Raw genomic sequence first — 22122 nt, forward strand, 5'->3', positions numbered from 1 at the left:
AGGGATCTTCCCAACCCAGGGATTGAACTCACATCTCCTGTGAACTTTGCATTGCAGGCAGAAGATTCTTTACCATTTCAGCCATTCAGGAAGCCCACGAAATACATATAAGTGCTATAAAGAAAATTTAGAGAAGAGCTAACACCTATCCTACTCAAACTCTTCCAGAAAATTGAACAGGAAGGTAAACTTCCAAACTCATTCTTTGAGGCCACCATCACCCTAATACCAAAACCAGACAAAGCTGCCACACAAAAAAGAAAACTACAGGCCAATATCCTGATGAACATAGATGCAAAAATCCTCAACAAAATTCTATCAAACAGAATCCAACAACATATTAAAAAGATCATACATCATGACCAAGTTGGCTTTATCCTAGGGATGCAAGGATTCTTCAATATTCGCAAATCAATCAATGTGATACACCATATTAACAAATTGAAAGATTAAAAACCACATGATTATCTCAATAGATGCAGAGGAAGCCTTTGACAAAATTCAACATCCATTTATGATAAAAACTCTCCAGAAATAAGGCATATAAGGAACATAATTCAACATAATAAAAACCATATACGATAAACCCACAGCATACATTATCCTCAATGGTGAAAAACTGAAAGCATTTCCTCTAAAATCAGGAACAAGACAAGGATGCCCACTCTCACCACTACAATTCAACATAGTTTTGGAAGTCCTAGCCACGGCAATCAGAGAAGAAAAAGAAATAAAAGGAATCCAGTTTGGAAAAGAAGAAGTAAAACTCTCAGTGTTTGCAGATGACATGATTCTCTACCTAGAAAGTCCTAAAGACACTACCAGACAATTATTACAGCTAATCAATGAATATATTAAAGTTTCAAGATATAAAATCAATACACAGAACTCCCTTGCATTCCCATATGCTAACAATGAGAAAACAGAAAGAAAATTAAGGAAATAATCCCATTCACCATTGCAATGGAAAGAATAAAATACTTAGAAATCTACCTAAAGAAAAAAAGACCTTTACATAGGAAACTATAAAACACTGGTGAAAGAAATCAAAGAGGACACAAATAGATGGAGAAATATACCATGTTCGTGGATTGGAAGAATCAATATAGTGAAAATGAGTATACTACCCAAAGCAATCTATAGATTCAATGCAATCCCTATCAAGCCACCAATGTTATTTTTCACAGAACTAGAACAAACAATTTGACAATTTGTAGGGAAACACTAGAAACTTCAAATAGTCAAGGTAAACTTGAGTAGGAAGAATGGAATTGGAGGTATCAGCTTGCCTGACTTCAGAATATACTACAAAGCTACAGTAATCAAGACAGTATGGTAGTGGCACAGAGTCAGAAATATAGATCAACGGAACAAACTAGAAAGCCCAGAGATAAATCCACGCACCTATGGACACTTTATCTTTCACAAAAGAGGCAAAAATATACAGTGGATAGAAGACAATCTCTTTAACAAGTGGTTCTGTGAAAACTGGTCAACCACCTGTAAAAGAATGAAACTAGAACACTTTCTAACACCATACACAAAAATAAACTCAAAATGGATTCAGTTCAGTTCAGTTCAGTCACTCAGTCATATCTGACTCTTTGTGACTCCATGGACTGCAGCATGCCAGGCCTCCCTGTCCATCACCATTTACTGGCGTTTACTCAAACTCATGTTCATTGAGTCCGTGATGTCATCCAACAATCTCATCCTCTGTCATCATCCTCTTCTCCTCCCACCTTCAATCTTTCCCAGCATCAGGGTTTTTTCAAATGAGTCAGGTCTTCACATCAGGTGGCCAAAGTATTGGTGTTTCAGCTTTAACATCAGTCCTTTCAATGAACACTCAGGACTGACCTCCTTTACGATGGACTAGTTGGATCTCCTTGCAGTCCAAGGGACTCTCAAGAGTCTTCTCCAACACCACAGTTCAAAAGTATCAATTCTTCAGTGCTCAGCTTTCTTTATAGTCCAACTCTCACATCCATACATGACTACTGGAAAAGCCATAGCCTTGACTAGACGGACCTTTTTTGGCAAAGTGATGTCTCTGCTTTTTAATATGCTGTCCAGGTTGCTCATAACTTTCCCTCCAAGGAGTAAGTGTCTTTTAATTTCATGGCTGTATCACCATCTGCAGTGATTTTGGAGCCCCCCAAAATAAAGTCAGCCACTGTTTCCACTGTTTCCCCATCTATTTGTCATGAAGTGATGGGACCAGATGCCATGATCTTAGTTCTCTGAATGTTGAGCTTTAAGCCAAGTTTTTCACTCTTCTCTTTCACTTGCATCAAGAGGATCTTTAGTCCTCTTCACTTTCTGCTATAAGGGTGGTGTCGTCTGCCTTTCTGAGGTCATTGATATTTCTCCTGGCAATCTTGATTCCAGCTTGTGATTCATCCAGCGCAGCGTTTCTCATGATGTACTCTGCATAGAAGTTAAATCAGCAGGGTGACAATATACAACCTTGACATACTCCTTTTCCTATTTGGAACCAGTCTGTTGTTCCATGTCCAGTTCTAACTGTTGATTCCTGACATGCATACAGATTTCTCAAGTGGCAGGTCAGGTGGTCTGGTATTCCCATTTCTTTCAGAACTTTCCACTGTTTATTGTGATCCTCACAGTCAAAGGCTTTGGCATAGTCAATAAAGAAGAAATAGATGTTTTTCTGGAGCTCTCTTGTTTTTTCAATGATCCAGAGCATGTTGGCAATTTGATCTCTGGTTCCTCTGCCTTTTCTAAAACCAGCTTGAACATCTGGAAGTCCACGGTTCATGTATTGTTGAACCTGGCTTCTAGAATTTTGAGCATTACTTTACTAGCATGTGAGATGTGTGCAGTTTGCAGTAGTTTGAGCATTTTTTTGGTATTGCCTTTCTTTGGGACTGGAATAAAAAGTGACCTTTTCTAGTCCTGTGGCCACTGCTGAGTTTTCCAGATATGCTTGCATATTGAGTGTAGCACTTTCACAGCACCATCTTTTAGGATTTGAAATAGCTCAACTGGAATTCCATCACCCCCACTAGCTTTGTTTGTAGTGGTGGTTCCTAAGGCCTGTTTGACTTCCCATTCCAGGATGTCTGGCTCTAGGTGAGTGATCACACTATCGTGATTATCTGGGTTGTGAAGATCTTTTTTTGTACAGTTCTTTTGTCTGTTCTTGCCATCGCTTAATATCTTCTGCTTCTGTTAGGTCCAAACCATTTCTGTCCTTTATTGTGCCCATCTTTGCATGACATATTCCCTTGGTATCTCTAATTTTCTTGAAGAGATCTCTAGTTTTTCCCATTCTATTGGATTAGTGATCTAAATATAAGTCCAGAAAGTATAAAACTCTTAGAGGAAAATGTAGGCAGAACGCTGTCTGACATAAATCACAGCAAGATCCTCTATTATCCACCTGCCAGAGTAATGGAAATAAAAACTAAAATAAACAAATGGGACCTAATTAAACTTAAAAGCTTTTGTACAATGAAGGAAAGTATAAGCAAGTTGAAAAGGCAGCCTTCAGAATGGGAGAAAATAATAGGAAATGAAACATCTGACAAAGAATTAATCTCTAAAATATACAAGTAGCTCATGTAGCTCAATACCAGGAAAAAGAAAGACCCAAGCAAAAAGTGAGAAAAGAACTAAACAAACATTTCTCCAAAGAAGACATACAGATGGCTAACAAACACATGGAAAGATGCTCAAATGGAAACCAAAACAATGAGATACCTTCTTATGCTGGTCAGAATGGCTGCCATCAAAAAGTCTACAAAGAATAAATTATGGAGAGCGTCTGGAGAATAGGGAACCCTCTTACACTGTTGGTGGGAATGCAAACTAGTGCAGCCACTATGGAGAAGAGAGATAAGATTCCCTAAAATACTGGAAATAGAATTGCCATATGACCCAGTAATCCCACTGCTGGTATACACACCAAGGAAAGCAGAATTGAAAGAGACATGTGTACCCCAATGTTCACTGCAGCACTGTTTACAATAGCTACAACATAGAAGCAACTTAGATGTCCATCAGATGGATAAGGAAGTAGTGGTAAATATACACAAGGGAATATTACTCAGCTATTAAAAAAAGAATGTATTTGAGACAATTCTAATGAGGTGGATGAAACTGGAGCCTTGTATACAGAGTGAAGTAAGCCAGAAAGAGAAACACCAATATAGTATATTAATGCATATATATATATGGAATTTAGAAAGATGGTAACAACCACCTTACATGCAAGACAGCAAAAGAGACATGATGTAAAGAACAGACTTTTGGACTATTTGGGAGACGGCGAGGGTGGGACCAAGTGAGAGATAGCATTGAAAGATGTATATTACCATATGTAAATAGATGACCAGTGCAAGTTCGATGCATAAAGCAGGGCACTCAAAGCTGGTACTCTGGGACAACCCAGAGGGATAGGGTGGGGAGGGATGTGGGAGGGGGGTTCAGGATGGTGGGACACTTGTACACCCATGTCTGATTCATGTCGATGTATGGCAAAAACCACCACAACATTGTAAAGTAATTAGCCTCCAATTAAAATAAATAAATTAAAATAAAATATCTATAAAATCTTCAACTCCGAGTTTCCAGTTCAAGATAGTGGAGTAGAAGGACTTGTGCTAATTTCCTCATGAGAACACCAAAATCTCAACTAACTGTTGAATAGCTGTTGAAAGGAGGATGCTGGAACCACCAAAAAAAAAAAAAAAAAAAAAAAAAAGCTACTCCAAGTCCGTTACAAAAAAGAAACTCTAATGGGATGGTAGGAGGGGGCACAGACATGATAAAATTAAAATTGGTTGCCTGGTGGGTGATCCACAGTCTGGAGAACAATAATACCAAGTAAGTTTTCCCACTGTTGTGAAGGTTCTGAACCCCCATGTCAGGCTTCCCAGCCTGGGAATCCAACAAAGGGACTGGGAATCCTCAGGAAATCTTACCTTGAAGACCAGACTTCCACACGACTGGGGGAAGCAAGAGACTCCACTACTGGAGGGCACATACAAAACATTGTTCACACCAGGACCCAGGGGAAAGGAGCAATGACCCTACAGGAGATTGAGTTAGACCTACCTGTGAGTGTTGGAGGGTCTCCTACAAAGGTGTGGGTTGGCAGGTTTGATAGAGAAATCAAAAGCTTTCCAGGCAAGCAGAAGTTAAGAGAATTTAGCATAACCAAACCAGCTTCACAAAAAATACTAAAGAAACTTCTCTGGGCAGGAAACACAAGAGAAGGAAAGACCCACACAAAATAAATCCAGAACAACTAAGAAAATGGTAATAGGATCATACATATCGATAATTACCTTAACTGCAAATAGATCAAACACACCAACCAAAAGAAATAGACTGGCTGGACAGATGAGAACATGTGCATATATGCACATCCACTTACCATGTCACTCTATTTAACCCCCCAAATTGTATGTAATTATTTTATATTGTTAGGTTAATCATGTTTCCATTATAGTTTGCAATTGTAATTATTTTTTATTTTTTGTCTGGCTATTGACTGTGAAAACTGATAAACATCTTTTACTATTGTGATTATGTAACTATCATTCGCATACCATTGTAACATGATTGGTCAACAGAAAATAACAGAATTTTGTTTTCCAATTTCTCCATCTCTTTTGGTTGCTGTTGTTCTTACTCAAGCCTTTATCAAACATAGTAGAAAAGTTTTTGTATATATATATATATGTAATGAATAATATATATATTAATAAATTTATGAATTTTTGCCTAGCTAAAAAATTCATGACATTTTGATTCCACTTATTTGACTTAGTATGAATAGAATGCTAGATTTCTAATCTGTATTCACTGAAAACTTTGATATAGTTTCATGTATTTTGGCATCTAGTATTACTGCTCAAAGTCTAAAAAATTTATTCTTAGTGATTTAAAAAAAATTTGAATGAGGCTTGAAACTTCTAATCCAATTCTGAAAACATAAAGAAATGCTATGTTGTAAAAAGAAAACCCCCAAATTAACAAGTGATACAGAATTATTAAGTACAAATTTGTTCCAATTGCACAAAATGTTGTTAGTGTCCATTATTTATTTTCATACCTTATTCAAGACTTCACATTGTATTTAATTGCATTGAGCAGCTTCAGCTACATGCAACAAATTCTGGTAAATTTTTAAATTTTTATTCTATTACAAATATCTTCTAATTTTGTTTGTTATGTCTTCTTAGATACACCCATCATTTAAAAGTGGACATTTAATTTCCAATTATGGGATTTTGTTTAAAGTATCTTTAATGTTAATTTCTCATTTGGATACTAATTTTTCACTTAAATGCTTTCTTCTTCACAATCACCCTCCTTTTTTTCTTTTTTCCAGTCTAACTTTATTTAGGCTTTCGATGGCTAAATTAAAGATCTCTTTTGGTAAATGGTACATTGCCCTTGAAAATGTGTGGGTTATTTTCAAATATCTTTTGATATTGATTTCTAACATAATTCCACAGTGATAAGAGAACAGACTGTATGATTTCAATATCTTTAGACCATTAAATTTTTGCATCTTGTTTTATGTCTTTAAATATGTTCCAGTGTCTCCTAGTTTATAGTCTATAGGAACTAGAATAGAATTTGTATCCTACTGTTGTGTGAAAATTGTATTAATCTTATTATGCTGAATTGGTTCACAGTGCTTTTTAGGTCTACTATATCCTTCTACTTCTCTGTATACTCATTCTATTAATTTTTGAGAGTTTGCCATTGAAACTCCAACTAAAAATCTGAATTTACTTAAAAAATAATTGCAATATATAGTGGAACTATATGTAACTGTATGTATTTTCCAAGTCTCCTGTAAATGTTATCATACTAACATAATTAAAAAAAAGACTTCAACCCTTTCACTCTATAATCCATTCATAAAAAAATATATCCAAAGGATCAGATTCAGGTAAAGATTTATGTATGAAGATACTCATGAAGTCATTATTTATAATACACAAACCACTGAAAACAGACTAAATACCAAACAAAGTGAAATTAATAAATTATGGGCTATTCAGACATTGTTCTGCTATTAGTTTCAAAGAGCATATATTGATATGGGGAAATATTAAGGTGTAAAAGCAGCATACTTTGAAAAGTTTTAATTATATACACATATACATAAAAATGTAGTATATAGTAAAATTGTGGGAGATTTTAATTTTCTTCTTCATACCTCTATTTCATATATTTCCTAGTAGATGCAAGTATTTTTATAATAAAGAAAAACTAACCTTAATGGCCATATTTTCCATCCATCACACCCTAATACAGATCCTTATTTAAGCATAAACTGATTTAGTTCTGGTTGCATTATCTGAACATATTGAATCTAACTTACTCTTGAAATGTTTTTCTGAATTTTTAAAAAAAATTAATATCATTTTGGTTCAACATAGTAAAAATGAGAAAAAAAAATCAGTAGTCCTATCTAAACAAAACACAGGAGAGGTTTTATAGATTCTTACCTAGAGTTCTTAACACGGTGGTATCACCTTAGGCAATGTTACTCTCAAGGATAACAAGGAAGGTACTGCATTGGGTGCATGACAAAACTTTGTTGAAAGCTACGAAGTAAAGATCAGTTCTAAAATAACGTGTTGGTCCTCCCTGCTTGTGGCTGTGTTTCACTAGATGAGGTCTTTGATGCTGTTGTTTGGAAGCCTGGTCAGTTTTATTAACACCATCACTTCATCATCATAACCAGGCCCTCAAAGGCAAAATAATCTTAAATACACCTATGTCACAAAATCATCTCATGGACACTCAGAATGTCAGATTTAAATGAGGCTGTAACAATCATCTAGTTTATGGAATCATTAAATCAAGCATCCATTATTACTAGGTAACATCAATGAGTGCAGTAGGTGTCAACTAAAAAAATGCACAACCTAACAGTTGAGAATTGTTTTATTTGGTGGACAAAATTGAGGCCTTAACCCCAGAAGACAGCCTCTCAGGTAGCTCTGAGGGACTGCTCTGAAAGGGAGCAGGAGTTTTGCAATAAAAACCAGGTAGCTGGAACTTTAAATAAAAAAAAAATAATAATTAAAGAAAACCAGACATCTAAAGTTAATGAATTAGGTGCTTTTGTGTGTATGGGCTCATCAAAATCACTCTTTTGATATGCACCTTAACTCGTAGGGCCAGTATCCTGCTTTTCTCCATTGTGAATCACCTCAGGATGCACAGTTGGGGGTGGCTGCAGTGGCTGCTGGCTTGCAGGCTGCAACATCCTCCTTTGTTTACTGATATGGCAGGTGACATTTTTCATCCACATAGGTCGTTAGTAAGAAAACACTTCCCTTCCACAAACAAGGCACTCTCTCCACATCTCCAACCAAATGAATATTAAATAATACAAGTAGCTACCATGGCCTGCATCTTTTCCTCAATTTTGAAAGAGATACGGGTTCAAGAAATATATTGCTTCCTTTTCAACTACATCGTAAGACAAACAAAATGATCTGAGTTTCAGAGAGACAAGAGAGTATAGTATTACACTGGAAAAACAGAAAATAAATGCTCCAATCTCACACCAGTCAGAATGGCCATCATCAAAAAGTCTACAAAGAATAAACACTGGAAAAGGTTTGGAGAAAAGGGAGCCCTCCTAAATTGTTGGCAGGAATGTAAACTGGTACAGCTACCATGGAGAACAGTATGGAGGTTCCTTAAAAAACTATAGAGTTACCATATGATCCAGCAATGCCACTCCTGGGCATATATCCAAAGAACATTCTACTTCAAAAAGACACATGCACCTCAATGTTCATAGCAGTACTATTTACAATAGCTAAGACATGGAAGCAATTTAAGTGTTCATTGATAGATGAATGGATAAAGATGTGGTAATATACATACAGTTATAAAAAGAATGAAATAATGCTATTTGCAGCAACATGGATGGACCTAGAGATTAACATACTAAGTAAAGTCAGACAAAGATAAAGATATCACTTATATGTGGAATCTAAAAAAAATTATATAAATGAACTTATTTATAAAACAGAAACAGATTCACAGACATAGAAAACAAGCTTATGGTTACCAAAGGAGAAAGTGGGGGCGTGGGGGAGAAATAAATTCAGAGCTTGAAATGAACATATACCCAACTATATATAAAACACCAAGTTCCTGTTGTATAGCACAGGGAATTATATCAATATCTTGTAATAATCTATAATGGAAAGGAATCTGAAAAAGTATATATAATAAAAAAATAAAAAGTATACATGCATATAACTGAATCACTTTGCTGTACACCAGAAACTAATACCACATTGTAAACCAACTATGCTTCAATTAAAAATAAAAGTCAAAACACAAATTGATAGCTTTGCATTGTGTAAATGTACCAAAATTTACTTACTTGGTCCCCCTTAATGGCTTTATTTTCCAAGTGTTCTGTTCTTATGCTGATGTCCATATTCTTATTACACATGTATTTGCACAAATGCTCCCCACACCCATTTGTTGTCATTGTCTTTGCTTGTGGTATGTATAAAGATCAACTTTGCTTCAACTGTATGTGGTCAAGTTTATCAATCATTAAAAAAAGACAAAAAGAAAAAATGAATACTCCATCAAAAAGGGGCAGGTTGCTACTCAGCTCTTGCTGACTGTTCACATGTGGAATTTCTCATGAAGACAGAAATCTGGTTTTCTATATGAAACCACTTAAGTGCTGACAACTAATTCAAAATGTGTGAAAAAAAATTCTGCAGGTCAAAAAGACGTGTATCTGAGAACTGGTTATAGTTTAGTTTGCAACCTTGCTCTAACCCAACCTGCCACCTTGGGGATGATGGATAAAATCAGACTAAATGACCTGGTTTTTGCTAGAGGTCACTTGGGTGATAGAACAGGGATAACAACTCAGATTTACGGTAGTTATAACTGGAGAATTTTCTATCCCGCAGAGAATTTCCTACATTTAGGTAAGTGAAGTATCCCATAAACTGTTAAATATTATTTAATGGCAGATTTAAAGGCCTGGCTCTGCCCTCAATAATATAAAATGCAATGTAAAAGTATTTCTTACATAGCACATCCTATACCACATCCAAGAAATTATCAATGAAAAGTATAGATCTTTATCCACCCATATAGTAACATTTCAAAAAAGAATTTTAAAACAAAACATGAAACTTCTCTGTAGGTTTAAGTGTGTCATCTTCAATTCAACATTTTGAAATTTATAGTCTTTGAAAGGTTCAATACAATTGACCAAGATACTGGGAAACATTAACAGTTTTTCTTGTTATGTTACATTTTGCTGTTTTGCTAAATTTGTAGAAGTTTGGAATGTTTTTAAAAATCTACTATTATTGCATGTTAACCACCTTGAGTTAACACTTAGTGTCATATAGTCTGCTAACAAGAGTCAAAAGTTTTGCCAAGTAGCTTCACATTTCAACATTTCTTGCATTAAAACATTATGCTTAGTATGGTGGAAATCCACTTGTACTTTATTTTTATAATTCATAAATTCATAGGCATGCAAGGTGAATGCAAAGTTGTTTAGAAACAAATTCTTACTTAGTCAAATGCCAAACACTGGGCACAACAAAGGCCCACAAAACCAAGAGAGAGCATGAATTACTTAACAGAATTAGACATAACACTAGCAAATGTGGGAGGGGGCAATATGCATAACACACATTTTAAAAGGAATCCTTAGTTACCTTATAAGGATGAAAGCAGGGACGGAAGAAGGAAGACGCACCAAAGAATACACAATTCATTAACAGATTTGCACTTTATTGTAATTTTGCATCCTGAGATAATAAAATTTAATATCTGACAATTGAACAACGACAGAAGCAGCAGTGAAAGTTTCAGAGAGGCAGGTATCCTTCCTTTTGGCACAGCTGTATATAGGTTGAGTTTTTCCAGGAGAGTCACTCCGGAACTCAAGGGAGAAAAAATGATTCATTCCACAGGCTATACAACAATAAAAGATGCGTGAAAGTTCTTGGCTTAAATGGACATATTCACTTTTACCCTTTTCTAGTAAAACTGTCTCAACAGGAATCCTCTGCCCCAAAGTAGAAATCCTAGGTTTTTCAGACAGATATTTTGATCAGTGCCCACCTTCTAGCAGGATTTCCTGTTTTTGCAGCTGACTCGCATTTGTACATGGTTAGTTCAAGGATGGCAAACTAGCCTGTAGATCATATAATTGCAAACATTTGTAACTGGTTTCAAAGTCCAGGCATTAAATCAATTTCATACTATTTGCTTACTATAAAATGAAAAATTAAAAAATTAAGCAAAGATCAAAGCAAACAAAATAAGCAGGAATAAAAGAAACATTTGAGAAATTATTGCTTAAGGCAATAATTGACTTCATGTTGACTTTACACACAGAACTACTTTGAGACTCAGAAATTGGTGTTTACTCCAATGCTAGAAGACGACATTATAATGCTTTTCACACTTGCAATCCTGTATGTGTGTATATGTATGATTTACACATATACACCCAGATAAATTAGCTCAATTATATCATCCTGAATCAGAAAAAAACTGAAGGCAAGTTCTAACCTGAAGTTATATAGCCCAATCTAGCCAAAACACACACACACACTTTAGCATTTCATTATTTAGGGACTAGGTAAGCAACCTGTGGAGGTCAAATAATTTCGGTTCCTTTATGAAAGTGGCTCCCAACATTTCTGCCATAAAGATTCCTTTATTATTCTTTCCCCATATTTTCAAGTATTTTATTTATTAAATTGCATATAACAATAGGCTTTCTCATTTAAAAAAATAATTAAAAGCCTAACCACCATTCACAGTTTCTGATCAATACAGATAATCAGTGTTAGAATTGAAGAAATATAAACAAAATGTGTAAAAATTCTGTCTTAGTTGGCTTGTGCAGTAGGAATGTTATGGGTAAATGGATGATTTCTAGTATACTTTTTGAAATACTGAAAAAGGTTCAAGGATGACCCCACTGCTATTTTCATCTGCCCCAAGTTGAGAACCACTGGTTTACATCCATGTGCTTTTCCTCCCCTAAACCAAGTATTATAACACAATATAACACAATTATAACACAATTATCCATGTTAACACATAAGGGATTAATAACAAAATTACTACCAAAACTAGATTAATTGCAATACTCATTCTGTAACGTTTGACTGAGAAAGGAAACATAACAACATAGATTTAAAGGACTCTATTTAGAAATTACAAAATCATGATATACAATACATCCTTCAGTCAATTTCAAAAGCACATTTATATATGAAAAAATCCTCAATTCCCCTGTGAGGTAGGTCCAGATTATTGTCCCCACTTTCACCATGAGGACATGAGGTACAGAAGAATTAAGCAGCAGAGCTAAGAATTAAACCAGAAGTGACTTGGGTTTGACTTCTATATCACTTTCCTTTCTAATATTAATTTGTTCCAACAGATGTTTTTGAGGATATGGAAATAATTAAGACACTGAAGCAGATATTGAATGGGATATAAAATTCTCTTTCACATCAATGTCAAGGTGGGTCTTACCATACCTCCACAACTGTTGCAGCCATAATTCTTGCTCAGGTACCAACTGCATATATAGTCAGATTCCACATAGGTAAAGCCCATAGACCTCAGTCCTCAGTTCCTAGGGAAACTACAATCATTCTTATCACCAAGGAGGTGCTGAGATCTCACAGGCATCAGGTTCTTTGAGTCTGTATGATATGAACACATACCAGCTAGGTGCCTGTTGGCAAATCAAACTTTTATTGTGTGCAAGGCACTGTGAGAATTTCCATGAAGGGTAGTAGATTTGAGAAAAATCATTCTGAGATTCTGTAGAGTAAAAACTTCCTAAGGATTCCTAGTATCACAGAATGTCAGGTGACCTCTAATTTTCTGTACAGCTCTAAGTTCAATCTCATGATTTTACAGATGAAGAGACTGACATGTAATGTAAGTGACTTGCCTGGAGCACATTAGATCATTTCCTCATATAGTATGAATCTGACAAATTCCACAGAAAATGGAACATATTCCCAGGTTGCCATCATAAAAATGAAAAGGCTGGCTCAGAATCAGGAAAAGAGAAACTGGGGGTAATATAGGAAAATGTGTATATATAATACACACACACACACATATATATATATTCCACATATTACATGGACAGGTATTATTAATAAAATCTATTCATTATTCACTTTCTATGGAAAATTTTCCAATAGTTCATCATTTAAAATAACCCAAAGGATTTAACAATTGTTACACAATGGATTAAAGTAGAATTTTATAAGCATAAGAGGACTTAATTTCAGTGAATCTGAGCATCTTATTATCAAATTAGCAAAAAGTATTCCCACTATGTGAAACTGTTCCAATTAAATGGGTGTATACAAATTTCTATATACCCTCTCAGGTCAATATAGTCAATTCTAATAAAAAAACTGTTTGGAGGCTTTAAGTAGTGAGGTCTGATTTTTTGAGTGGTAATTTATAAACAAAATTAAAATGCTAATGATATTTAAAGAGATTTTACATTTAAAAAAAAACCCATTTGTTTGAAGGCTTACAAATGTTATGGAACTTCACTTAAACTATGATAAAATAAGAATAAATTTCATTAAAATGGTAGAGTGCTAAATAGTAACAGTTTGATTAACTGATCAGACATTAGTGTTTATAGGTCATGATAACATGAACAGTGTGTGTGTTAAATACTTCCGTAGGCTTTAGTAGAGCTTCAATCAAAGACTATTGTTTTTTCAGGACCATGCTAAATTACATGTTTACTAGCATTAGAATTATACTAGGTTTATAAGTGACTGATACTTCTGTTCTGTAATATTTTGTCACTAATACATCTCATGGTTGGGGAAAACCCAGGAAATAGGCTTTAAATAAGAAATAGAAGAAATACAATATACTAATAAAATATTCTTATATTATACTTAGCTGAAAAGGATGGTTTTAATGTAATGATTTACCAATTCATTTGTTCTGCTTCCTTCAACATAAAATGTTATCTTTATTCAAAGACGACAAGGCACTTCTCCATCTACTTCTAACATTTGACTACAATGATTTCTTCCTAGATTAACATAGAGGGTAGAAAGAGTCAAAGAATAGCTGAAAAATGTTAAAGCTTATTTCATTTTATACACAATTTATGGGGGTAGAGATGCATAATGGAAAGTCAGAGAAGGAACAGTTTTAACTTGTAACCTCAAAACTTTGTAAGATTTATATATTTCAGTAGATACATGTTATTTTCTCTGGAAACATCCATAGCACGTTTCATAAATGAGTATTATATAACAAAAAAACCTCAAATTTGTTTCTTTAATCTAAAAACAACTAGCACAAAAATACTTCATTAACTTGATGTGTTCTATCCTGAGGATATAAGAAAAAAAGTCAGTGAGGGAGAAATTAATGTCCACAGTGTACTCTGTCATTTCAGCATGCACTGCTGCCAATATCACTGAAAAGAAAACAAATCTCTTGAAGGACTCAAAAATACTCAACTGCTAATCAGTCCCCTCCAAAGGAAAAGAGCTTGAAAAAGCAGTCATAGAAGAAAGAAAAAAGTTTGGGTATTTTCTGAGTAGTTCAAGAAAATAAGTCAATCAGATTAATGAATAATAAGATAATAAATTTAAGAGTTATTAGAATAGGTTTTAAAATTAAGTTTACACATGCTGGTAAATGCTTTTTATGACAAATACTACTGTAACTTGAATTATATACTCTGTTACCTCCAGATGCACTCTATTCCTGTCTCAATATTAGTTTTATAGAAACAATTCACCACTTCCTGCTGTTCTTTGAGCAAAACAAGTGTGATCTATACATGGCAGAAAAAGTTACTATGACCATCATATGGCCAAATTCTAAGTTTACAGGAAAAAAATGAGATTTTAAGGGTTGACTCAAAGTAATTATTCTATCAGTGATAATTAGAAATTTTGTATTACGCTGGAAATCAATTTTGGTATTAAACTGTCACAAATTGAAACATAAACCTGATGATACTAGCTGGAACATAAACCACAGATACAATTTTTCCCCGAACTTATCTATAAAACAAGACATTTGGTATACATTTTCAGAGGTTTCCACTTTGTCTATAAAAATGCACCTTCAATTTTTCAGCAGACAGACAAATGATATTTGCAGGCACACACAATATATTAAAAGTTAGAGATTCTGGGTGGCATGGGGGTAACAGGGTTCTACAGAGAGAGGTGGAAAAGTTGTTCATGCAATTATAATCACATATCAAAAATCTCTTTTTTTCCCTTTTCTTTTATTCGTCCAGGACTGCGGATTTCAAATTAGGCATAAATTTTAAAAGTGGCTTTAAAAGGCCTTGTATAAAAAAATGATTGCTCTCTTCACTGGGATGAATGTTTGCCTAAAAAAGCTAACTAATAGCAATAAGACTAAAATAATAAATAAAATATTATTCAGTCTCAGATACTTTTATTTTCAGCACTACAAATTACAAATAGTGTCTGCATACAGGCATAATTTGCAGTTGAACTAATGCAATGTAAAGTTTTCATTAGGTTAAAAACTCAAATTCTAGAAGAATTACGAGTGTCTGCTCTTATTCCAATGTGAAGAGAAATAGAGAAATATGCACATACCAATGAAAAGGCTGCATGTGTGGCTAATTTAGAAACTAAAATATTTTTGTTAAATTCTTGTCTTTCCTCATTAATAACATCCATACCTTTACAAAAGATCCCCAAAATGAGGATTAAGAGTATTTAATCAATTATGAATCTGCCACTTTAGGTAGAGCTTTTCAATTAGCTCTCTCTCTTTCTCAAAGTGGATCATAACTCCAGAAACGGGTTAGCAGTGGCTTTCCTGGGGGTGGGGTCTAGATACTTCCTAAGACATCTGAAACTTGAGACAACCCTTAAAGGTCATAATCCTGTGTATTTCCAAGTGAAGAAAAGGATACATAAAGGGAAATAAATGAGGAGAGTGAGGCTGTGAAATGTGTCAGATGTCAAATGAGTTCTTTTGTTAAGTGGAGGACAAAATGGGACGTACTGAACTAAATGGAAAAAACAAGGTTCTTGGTTTCAGGTGCAATGCAGAAGGTCTCAGACAATGATTTAAATTTTAATCTTCTCATTACAAAGGGCCATCCTGCCCACACCTGAAATTTTTAACATACTTATTATGGCTTTGCCATAACACAGCATGTTAACAATCTATACATTCAAAAGGATGCTTGCAAACTTCATTCACATTAAAATTTATGCAGAATTGTTGGCAATACATTAAGAATAACAGTACATTCTGTAAACCATGGCATATCACATTTTTTTACTTTATGCAAAGAAACAATATTTACAGGTCTTTAGGAGTTTAAATATTTTATCCACTAACATAAGTGATAATTAAGCAAAGTGCAGGACAAAACCAGTGCTATTAATTGCATGTCCTTTAAAAGCAGGTAAGAGTAAAACCGTTTCTAAAAGCTACCAAAAGCTTATTTATGTATGTACAGTAAAGGATTACAGAGCATTAAATAGCCTAGAAAAATGATGCATATTTAGAAACAGTAAGTATGAAAATTATAAGGCAGCATGCTCAGAACATGTTTTTGTTTTTTAAACACCTGCACTGATGTTATATTTAGTGGCAACTATATATATATATATACATATATACATATATACACACACACACATATGTATGTGTATTTATTTAAAAATTGACAGTGCAAAATACAAGCCTCATTTAACAACAACATAAAGGATGTGCAAAATTTCTTCTTAAACCAACACAAATGAAAAGTGTGAGGAGAATATTCTACCATTATAAAGAATAAATGAACACAGCAAAGGAGACCATCTTCATTCCAAAATCATCTACAAGGCACTAAGGGTAGGAAATGACAGGTAAAACAGAAGTGACTGAATAAAATCCCTCAGTCAGGTCGGAATATGGGATATTTTGGTAAGAATTCTATTAGTATTACCTGTAAAATAAAAATAAACAAGAATATATTGACAAAATTTTCATTTACTGTAACTTATACATAACCCAAAAAGTCTATAATCATTTCTCACAGGACTATATTTTGGTCTTATACTATAAAGCAAGTGAAATATATAAAACAGTTACAAAAGGAACTTACCACAAGTTATCATTAGATTGGCAATTAAACTGGAAAACATAATTACTTACTATAGCTAATAGTTTTTGTCTGATTTACAGTAACTGTTTAGTTAACAGAAAAGCAAACCCTATTATATTTTAATGTCTTTCCCATTCTCCCTTGGTTCCCTTTTCTGTAGCAAAGTGGAACGGATTAAATGGAAAGGATACAAATTTTATTAGAATTAGAATCTCTGACAAAAATATATTAGGATTAGGATTAGAAAAAAATACCTTCACTTATATTACATTTATATAGTTTTCAATTAAAATAGCTGATATTGGTTGAGTATTACTATCTTTTAGAAGCTTTTTTTGTAAAAAATAGTGTTCAAATGGATTGATTAAAACATTTTAATTTAAAAAAGGTTTGGAAATAAAAACAATATATTTATAAAGCTACATAAAGTTACAATAGTTTATACAAGGTTTTACCTACAGAGAATTTTAGATTTGTGGTCATTTGCACATTATCCTCAAAACTATTCAAAGTGGAGAAAGATACATAATAATCCTTACTTATGAAATAGAAATGAAATGTTTATTATTAAATATATATCACATCAGCAATTTAAAGTTTGGATAAATTTCATATTCTTTTGAATGTTAATGATACTCAATTTGTCACATTGGCTATACGTGACTTTATGCGTTGTGACTAAGATCACAGATCTTTCAGTTTAAAAAAATTAGAATCTATAGTTTCTTCACTGAAAGCTATTAATAAATACCAGCTAAGAAAAAAAAAATCCAGGAATATGAACCCAGAAGTCAATTCCTATTTTATGTAAGTTTTGACAAGATTACATTTAGAAATATTTGTTCATCTGTGCCCATCAACATGTGTTATGGTTTGCACCTGCGTTAAAAGACGATTAAGGTTTTTACCATGTTTTCATCTGAGCATACTAGCTAAAGTTTTTCTAAGATCTAAATAATTGTCAGCTTTCAAGATATTTTATGTTGGCTACAAACCTAAAAATGTGGAAGGAAACCTCTATGTTCCAAATGACAAAAGTTCAAGCTGAGAAGAAAAAAGGTAGAAAGAAGATGTGACAAATGATAAATACAGTAAAATGTAACATTCAGGATGGAATCCAAAAATATGCAATTAAAGATAACTGCATACTTACATACTCCATCATATTGCTAGTTTCACATTTCCTTTTAGTCAACTTCCAGTGCAAAGCAAGCTAAGAAGGTAAAGTTTGTTAAGAATTTTATCAACAATTTATACTAATTATTACCTACACATTTGAATAAACCACTGAACAACAATTGAGGAATAACATACTTTTAAAAATACTTTGTAAAGAATAAATATTAAAAAGTGAGTATTCTCTAATCCATGCTTTTGTGGCCTGAAAATTTTCTATTTTTTTCAATTTATTAATGCAAATATGAATGGAATACTTATTTGCTTAAACTTTCTTACCTTGTGATACAATCTGTTATTTTCCCATTCTAACAACTTCTGAATTGATCTTCTGGTCTATGAGAAAGAATCAAGACTTTGTTACAAGATGAAGAGCTTTGTAAACCATGTGTATTCTGCTTACTTGCAAGATCCCATTATTTTCTCCTCTTGCTTTTTCTTTTCAAAACAAAATATGTACAAATTACTCTGTGTTGTGAGTCCATTAACTGGACTATATAAAAACATTACCAGTGCTGCTAGCAGTCCATTTATGAACCTAAATCTAGACTTTGGTATATCTTTTCACAAGGTTAGTTTTTTAATATACATATAATTTGCTAAGCTAATCTGATTACTCATCAAATGTTTTCCTATCAGAGTTCTTAGCACAATACCTGACAAATAGTAGTCAAGGTCTACAAGTTGAGTAAAACAAACCAACATATATCAGAATTTCCACTGAAAAGAAGTACAAAATCAGGAAGTTGAAAAATTTGTATTTAGAGGAAAAAATAAAAACAAGAGAAGCAGCACTGTCGTAAACAGGAGGACAGAGGCTGAGTTTCTCATTTGGAGTGCATGTATTTTGTAAGGAATAAGAAAAGTTTGCAAAATGTTCCAAAACATTTTAAGTATAAAATTTAAAGATTTAAGTATAAATTTAAGTATAAATTTAAATTTAAGTATAAATTTAAGTATAAGTATAAATTTAAGTATAAAATTAAGTATAAATTTAAATTTATACTTTAAATTATAAATTATAAAATTTAAAGTATAAGTATAAATTTAAGTTTAAATTTAAAATTTAAGTATAAACTTAAGTATAAATTTAAATTTAAAATTTAAGTATAAACTTAAGTATAAATTTAAATTTAAAATTTAAGTATAAGTATAAATTTAAGTATAAAATTAAGTATAAATTTAAGTATAAATTTAAAGATTTAAGTATAAAATTAAAGACTATTAGGCATTTTTGATTTTTAACTGAACTTGGGTCTCCTGCATTGCAGGCGGATTCTTTACTATCTGAGCCATCAGGGAATCACAATAAATGGAGAGAGACTAAATATTTTCCTCCTAAGATCAGGAACAAGACAAGGATGTCTCCTTCTGCTAGTTTTATCCAACAGCATATAGATGCTACAGCCAGGGCAACTAGACAAAAATAATAAAGGCATCCAAATTGTAAAAGGAAACATGAAACCATCTTCATTTGCAGAGGACATGATCTTGTATAGAGAAAACCCTAAGGAATCTAAAACACTACTTGAACTAATAAATAAGAATTCTGGCCCCCATGATCTTCAATTCCTGGAGTTACACCTATGACTGTTACACTACATTGCAAAAGGGACATTGCAATTGTAATTAAAGTTATTAATCATTTGGCTTTAAAATAGGGATATTATTCTAGATTATTTTGGCAGACCCAATGTAATTCCATGAGCCCATAAAAACAGAGAATTTTTTCCAGCTGATGGAAGAATAGCCAGAGGGGTCTGAAACACAAGAAGTACTTGAGCCATCATTACCGGCTTTGTATGACAAAACCCACTGCAATGTTGTGAAGTAATTAGCCTCCAACTAATAAAAAGAAAAAAAAAAAAGAAAAAAAAAAAGATGGAAAGGTCACATAGAAAGTCTAAGGAGGGAATGATTTCTGAAATCTGAAAGAGCTTGGGTGTAAACTCTTTCCCAGAATCTCCAGAAAGGAATGAAGCTTTGCCAGCACCTTGATTTTGGCCTTGTAAGATTCTAATAAAAAAAATATGAAAGTGAAGTTGCTCAGTCGTGTCCGACTCTTTGTGAATAAGAGAACCCAAATAAGTCACACTGTACCTAGACTTCCGACTGTGAATTAATAAAATAGTGTTAAGTCATTAAGTTTATAGAAATTTGTTATGCTAGACAGAAAAGTAATACAAGGTTCTTACATATAGAAATCAATTTTATTTCTATATGCTATCAATGAACAATCTGAAAAAGAAAGTAAAAGATTAATTCCATTCACAATAGATTTTTCTTTTTATATGTTAATCCCATCCTCCTAATTTATCCCTATTCACAACAGATTTAAATATAAAATATTTAGGAGTAAATTTAACAGAAAAAGTATAAGATGTGTAAGGTGAAAACTAAAATACATTGCTAAAGGGAATTACCTGGTGGTCCAGGGAGCCTGGGTTGGATCCCTGGTTGTGAAACTAAGATCCTGTAAGCTGCACAGTGTGCCCAAATAAAATCTCCAAAGAACAAAAAACACTGCTAAAATAAATTTCAAAAGAGGTAAATAAATGGAAAATATCCCATATATATATTCATGAGTTATAAGACTCACATAATAGCATTTACAACATACAGATAGCCAAAAGAAGAAAGGATCCATATTTTACACTATGTACAAAATTAACTCAAAATGGATCAAAGACCAAGTCATAAGAAATGAAACATTAAAACAACTAGAAGAAAACACAGGAGTACATCTTTTAAATCTTGAGTTAGGCAAAGCCCTCTTAAAATATGATATAAAAGGTACAAGCAAGATTATTTTAAAAGATAAAATTGACTTAATCAAATTAAAAGTTTTTATGTGTCAAATATAACATCAAGATAGTAAGAGCCCACCCAGAATGTCAATGTGAGGACCTTAGAGAAACCTCTTCCCTGGAGAGACAACTATTAAGCTTATCAATATTACCAAGTACAATCATTCAAATGTTCTAGAGATTGATCAAAGGGTTTACAACAGATTGAGTAGTTATTCAACAAAATCTATGGAAAATAAGTAATAACAGTGGGAAGCCTTGGTACTGGAGCTAGAAACTATATTCATATCTGCCTTGTGGAAGAACTGCTTCAGTGTAAGGCAGTTTCCACACCTCCCAGATACCTGGAGTAGAACAGTTCTTCTGGTTAGTTTGGGCAGACAGTGAAAATAGGTAGATCCCATTTTCCATAGTTCTGTGCAATAAAAGGCCTAAATCAAGTGGGTGATGTCAGGAGAGCAGCACCTATTTCCCTACCCACAGCTTCTGAAAAATAGGCAGGATAGTTGGTAAAGAATGCAGTCCCTCTTTCTGGTACACATCTATGTTGTAGGCAAGCTGTTATAGTTGCTTTGACAAATGAGTGGCAGTTACTATCTTCCCAGTGTCCTATGGCAGACATATTCTGGGTAGATATGAGAGATGGGGAATATTAGCAGACCCCACTCTCCCTGACTTTAGGTTAAGAAAAACTCCACAACTAATATCATACTAAATGGTGAAAGATTGAAAGCTTCTCCTCTAAGGCAGAAAAAAGACAATGATTGTCACTTCTATTCAACATATTACTGAAAATTCTAGACAGAGAAATTAAGCAAAAGAAATAAAAGGCATCCAAATCAAAGAGGAAGAAATAAAATTATCTCTCTTTGAAGGTGAAATTATATTATGTGTAGAAAACCTTAAAGAATCCACAAAAAACCCTGTTAGAGCTAGCTAACAAATTCAGGAACATTTCAGAAT

General features: G+C 33.4%; 1 protein-coding gene across 7 annotated transcripts in view; it reads right to left on the reverse strand.

Annotated features, from left to right (window-relative positions):
• Window positions 1-10770: 10770 nt before the first annotated feature.
• CHIC1 (cysteine rich hydrophobic domain 1) overlaps window positions 10771-22122 on the reverse strand; it is a 43307-nt gene continuing 31955 nt past the window's right edge. For 2 of the 7 annotated variants that reach the window (XR_006267556.1, XR_006267553.1), the window contains 4 exons: window positions 20776-20878; window positions 18632-18688; window positions 18330-18389; window positions 10771-17017 (listed from right to left, as the gene is read on the reverse strand). Coding sequence is in view for 2 of the 7 variants with exons in the window: in XM_043458857.1 (XP_043314792.1) it covers window positions 16967-17017; window positions 18330-18389; window positions 18632-18688 (168 nt within the window). In the remaining 5 variants the exon portion in view is untranslated. Of the gene's footprint in view, window positions 17018-18169; window positions 18221-18325; window positions 18390-18631; window positions 18689-20775; window positions 20879-22122 lie in introns of those variants that run through there. The other 5 variants (XR_006267555.1, XM_043458858.1, XR_006267554.1 and 2 more) reach the window with 5 other exon arrangements.

The sequence above is a fragment of the Cervus canadensis genome, chromosome X (assembly GCF_019320065.1).
Source record: "Cervus canadensis isolate Bull #8, Minnesota chromosome X, ASM1932006v1, whole genome shotgun sequence".
In the NCBI taxonomy this organism is placed as follows: Eukaryota; Metazoa; Chordata; class Mammalia; order Artiodactyla; family Cervidae; genus Cervus; species Cervus canadensis.